Source organism: Solea senegalensis, linkage group LG12 (assembly GCF_019176455.1).
Source record: "Solea senegalensis isolate Sse05_10M linkage group LG12, IFAPA_SoseM_1, whole genome shotgun sequence".
In the NCBI taxonomy this organism is placed as follows: domain Eukaryota; kingdom Metazoa; phylum Chordata; class Actinopteri; order Pleuronectiformes; family Soleidae; genus Solea; species Solea senegalensis.
In genome coordinates this window covers 11195548-11200482 of record NC_058032.1, presented here as the reverse complement: position 1 = coordinate 11200482, position 4935 = coordinate 11195548, and the positions used below count along the sequence as shown (strand labels likewise).

The window sequence follows — 4935 nt, the reverse complement described above, 5'->3', positions numbered from 1 at the left end:
GTCCCCTTTAAAATGAAAAAGTGAGAAAAAGGCATGAGTTCCTATTGCTTATTATGACTCATGATTAACTGACAGTTGGCTGTTAACTTGTTTAAATATTGGTTAAGGATAGTAATATGGCTGTTTAGACATAAGGCTGTGATTTAGCGCCCTCTGTTGCCACTGAGGAAACAACATCATCCATATGCATCATTCTCTTTCCAAGTCTTTCTGTACAGTGCTCACCTCTTCAGAAGAATTCATTTCATTTCTTTATCAGTCAACGTGCTCCACATCTTCTCCTCAGCAGGTGTGAGCTCTGAAAGGATTGTTGCTACAACAGTGACGGTGTAAATACAGACATGGAACGGTCACTGTCACATATCTCAGCGTGGTGCTGCCACACCAGTGAATTGAAAACTGAATGTTTATCATGTTAGCTGGAGATGACAGACGAACTGAGGGACGTGGTTCATTTACAGGATTTGAACACGAGTTCTACCTCAAGCTCAGGTCGACATGAGGAGAGATTGTGCTGTTATTAAACACTGTGGATGAAAGTAGTCTGAACAGCCGGAGATGGGGTCAAATCTCAATGATCGGGTTCACAACATATGGCAACAGGTCAGGGATCCACTTCTGCCAAGGACCTATTCATCTCAAATATACAGTATGTACTATACTGTATATTGTTCGAACAATAAACCATTGTATATTATAGAAAGAGACAAAGATCAGCGACAGCATTTTACGGGACGAGATGAGAATTATTATTGTCTTTGAAATTGCTTGAAATGGGTGTAGGTGGTGGGGTGGTGTTGTCAACAAGTATCGGACTGATAGTGGTCGATATTCCAGGTTTCCAGGCAAATATATCTCTGTCCTTTCAAACTGTTAAAACTAAGAGCAACTGATTTTTCCCGCATTGTCAATTTTAGCCATTTTATATTAAAAACCGGTTTACAGGTGTACCTAATAAAGTGGCCAGTGATTGTACACGTAGACGCCGAATCGGCTCCATTCTAGCATCACAAGCTAACGGGGCTAACACGGATTAGTGCGAGAAGTCTGACTAAATACGCAACACTTACACGGTCGAGTTAATTAGTAAACCGGTTAGTTAGCGAGATACTAAGTTACTAAATTGTTCTGGGGCTTCACGTCCATCAATACACGTTAAGAAAACAGAATGGAGCCTCTTCTAGCAGCGGTGTTGCTACGCTAATGTCGCCATTTTGGAAAGTGACGCCACGATGACGTCATAGCTGAAGAGAGCTAGTTTTATTTTAAAGGTGATTATTTTATATGGGAAATGTTATATAAATGCACGTAAATGGGTGAAAATAGTTCAACAGTTAGAAACCTAACATGTTTTGTTAACATAATTGACCAAAAGGTATCAAGATTACAAACAAACAACCTTTTTTAAATGACATTTATGACCTACAATGGCAATAATTTTCATTTATTTTGTACGAATGCCACCGTCTGATTTTTTTTGAAAATCCGATTTAAAAAACAATTTGAGAATGAAAATATGAAGAACTTTTGGGCCAGAAAACATCAGAGTGGTAAAATCTTTAATCAGATTACACCACAAATAAAGCAATACAGCAATATTTTTACTTCTCAAAAACAGAGTGTAAGCAGCATTCGTTCTTAAATATAATGCAATAAATTGTGACATGCATGTCACAATTTATTGTTGTAAAACACCAAACAACATGACGTCAACATCGACTGAGCTGTTTGCTATGGAAGAAAAGTGATGTCACGAGGATCACTGTGATGTTCACAGTCTGTCCAGAAACTGCTTAATTTCACGGCACCTATGATTCTTGCCTTTGTCTCTGATCTTCTCCAGAGCTTTAATGCTGTTCTGTCTATAGAACGACTCAAGCGGTATCTCCACCGCCTTCATGTGATAATCCACCGATCTGTTGCGGTCCTGCCGTTTGAAGTTTAGAAATTTCGCATACGCGTTGTAAAGGACCTGCTTGTTTGCAGGTTCCAGGTCACGTTCGAACAGCTCCTGGTATATGGCCTCAGCTTCACCCAGGCCATGAGGGGACTGTGCGTACACACTTGCAAGGTCCATTCTCTTGACTAAGGAAGAATGTGGGTAAAGAGTAATCACCTGCTTGTGGAGACTGATCACTTTATCTATCATTTGCGGTGTTGGGTGATCCATTGAATTGATCTTCCACCTGTAACAGAGTGCCAGGCATCTTTTCAGATAGCGTTTGTCTGGATGGTTTTGGAGAGCCTCCTCTGCCAAGGCTGTAGCTTTGTCAAAAGAGTCATCGCTTCTGTAAATCCGTAGTATCACTTTGATTCCACTGTAGCTGCTGACGGGATTTCCCAAAATCCTTGTTGCCAACTCACTCACTTCATCATTAACATCTTCTCCTCTGCTGGCACGCCGCCTAAGGTACACTGCAGCAAGGTACAGGTTGTCTGGATCCTGTTCCTTGGCATTCTGCATTCTCTCCATGAAGTCTGCCCCTAGTTGGTTCTTATCGTGCTTATGAAGACTGGCCCACCCTATCAGATGGCTGGTCTGCCACTCCACCATGTCTGGCTGCATCCCGATGGCTTTCTGGAAGTATTCGCCTGCCAGTACCTTGTGTTCTCTGCTGAACTTCAGCAGAGTCCAGGCTTTTTCAGCACAGATCTCTGGGTGCAGCTCGTCCTGTGATGGAGATGGGAATTCTTCCTTCAGAGCAGCGACCTTTGACAGGTAAGCCTGACTCTCTGTTTCCTCACCTTGGCGATAGTGCAGCCAAGCCAGATTTCCATAGTTCACCAGCAGCCATGGACCCCTGTCTGCGTCTCTTGTTCGGTTTAGAGCTTCTGCAGCCATGCTGAAGAAACTCCTGGCTTCGTTGGCTTCATTGGTTCCCAGCTGGAAGTGGATGTAGCCCTGCAGGTTGTAAATGTGACCCAGCCAACAGTTTCCCTCATCAGTTCCGATGTCCTCCAGCATCTCCCTGAGGTCTAAAAGTATGGACTGGTTGCCATCCAGGTCCCAGGTGAAGTGGCACTGCAGCTTTTTCAGTTTGGCCTCCAGCGTAGTCTCACTCTGTGCGGCGCTGGTGGAGTTTAATTTAAGACATTAAAACGTTGTCACTATGTTGACAGAATATTCTCAGAGTGGCAATTTTACATTTATCTCTTATTTATTGGCAGAAATTAAATATACTGTCCATATTTCTACGACCCCTGTGTTCAGTTACTGATCTGAGAGTACTTTTAAAAGTAAACACATTTATTTAGAGAGGCTTTTAATATTCAGTAGCACGGTGACACTTTCTGTCTGTTCTTTCTAGTTGTGCGCTTTCATTATTTATGTTATTGCCTTGCAGATATTTTAAAGTGCCATAACAATCAATATTAATTGATTGATTGTTTTTTGTAAGTGCTTGGGAATAAAAGTCATAAGGGTTTTCCTCTAGGCAAGGGCCTTGCTTCATGGAGGCTGCTGTAATGCACCACAATATTTCTGCAGCCTCCCAAACAGACGGATCGGCCTGAGATGTGAACTATGCAAATGAAGAAGAATGTCAACCAATCTTTAAGAATTGGGGCACCCAATGGCCGACATACGAACGCTTTTCTCTTTTTTCCCATCATGGAAAATATAACACAGTTTAATAAATGATAAACAAAACAGCGTTTGGTCCGTCTGCATTCTGTGTCTGCACCAAGGTTATAATAGTTTTAGTTTTCCTCTGTTTTAATTCGAGTAAAGATTCAAAAAGATCATAATAAGTATTGTGTCATAAAACCCCAGCAAAAGATGCCATTTTAAACATGCATTAGGACAGAAGAATAACCATCCAAAAAAGTTATATCACTAATAATGAACAGAAATATCTTAATAGGTGGAACTGGTTTATACCACTAAGTTATAATTAGTGACATAGTAAAGTAAAAATAATGATTCTGCCCATAAACACTTTCTAAAACGTTTCTAAACCACACCATCTCTGATATTCCTTATTATTAATAATGATAATAATAATAATAACAATAATAATAATATGAATTCACCTCATCCTGAGTTGTTTCCTGGCCTCTGTGGTCAGCTCGTCTGGTTGTAGTTGGATTAGACTTGGGATCACTGTTGTATCGTCAGCAGCAGTTTGTGCAGCAGTGTTTTGGGTGAGGAGCGGAGACGCTTTTATGAGGGAGTCTGTTACTTTTGCTTCTCCTGAAACAAAACCGTGACTCAGCAGTTACGCCCTTTAACTTCAGTGAAATGACAAATATGTTTGGATGGACGCATTTACGTCATACACACACAGGTTTGTGTAGCTATACTTGACTGCCAGTTATTTGGAAACCAAAACCTCACCTCTAATCTCAGAGATAACCAGTTTACCAGAAACTTAATCGAAGGCTGTGCTGGTACTGGAAAGATCCTACACGCCCACACATAAGCACGGGGGTTATCGATCTTTCACTTATCAATAAACTTCAAAATATTAGTATATAAACTATAGTTTCTGGATAGACTGGCTTATCATTAGCAACCATCCTGAACGCAAGGCCACGTTTGGTGTTTGTAATTATTAATGGTAACACCTTCTAATAGCACTGCTGTTGTTTCTTCACTGAAGCATTTGTTGTTTCTCTTTTGTTTACGTCGTTTCTCTTTTGTTTACGTCGTTTCTCTTTTGTTGATGTCGTTTCTCTTTTGTTTACGTCATTTCTCTTTACGTCGTTTCTCTTTTGTTGACGTCGTTTCTCTTCGTCTTTCGTTTCGTTTCTCTTTTGTCGTTTCTCTTCTTTGTCGTTTCTCTTTTTTCGTCGTTTCTCTTTTTTTTCTTTTGACGTCGTTTCTCTTTTGTTGATGTCGTTTCTCTTTTGTTTACGTCGTTTCTCTTTCGTCGTTTCTCTTTTGTTCGTTGTTTCTCTTTTGTTTGTCATTTCTCTTTTCGTTTCTCTTTTGTT

At 40.5% G+C, this 4935-nt stretch overlaps 1 protein-coding gene across 1 annotated transcript; it reads right to left on the bottom strand.

Moving 5' to 3' along the window:
• Positions 1–1542: 1542 nt before the first annotated feature.
• On the bottom strand, positions 1543–4295 carry LOC122778617 (interferon-induced protein with tetratricopeptide repeats 5-like). Its single transcript, XM_044040673.1, has 2 exons — positions 4033–4295; positions 1543–3071 (listed from the first exon to the last, which is right to left on the bottom strand). The coding sequence occupies exons 1-2, from the start codon at positions 4035–4037 to the stop codon at positions 1772–1774; spliced, it is 1305 nt and encodes a 434-aa protein (XP_043896608.1). The 5' UTR covers positions 4038–4295; the 3' UTR covers positions 1543–1771.
• Between the last annotated feature and the right edge of the window lie 640 nt (positions 4296–4935).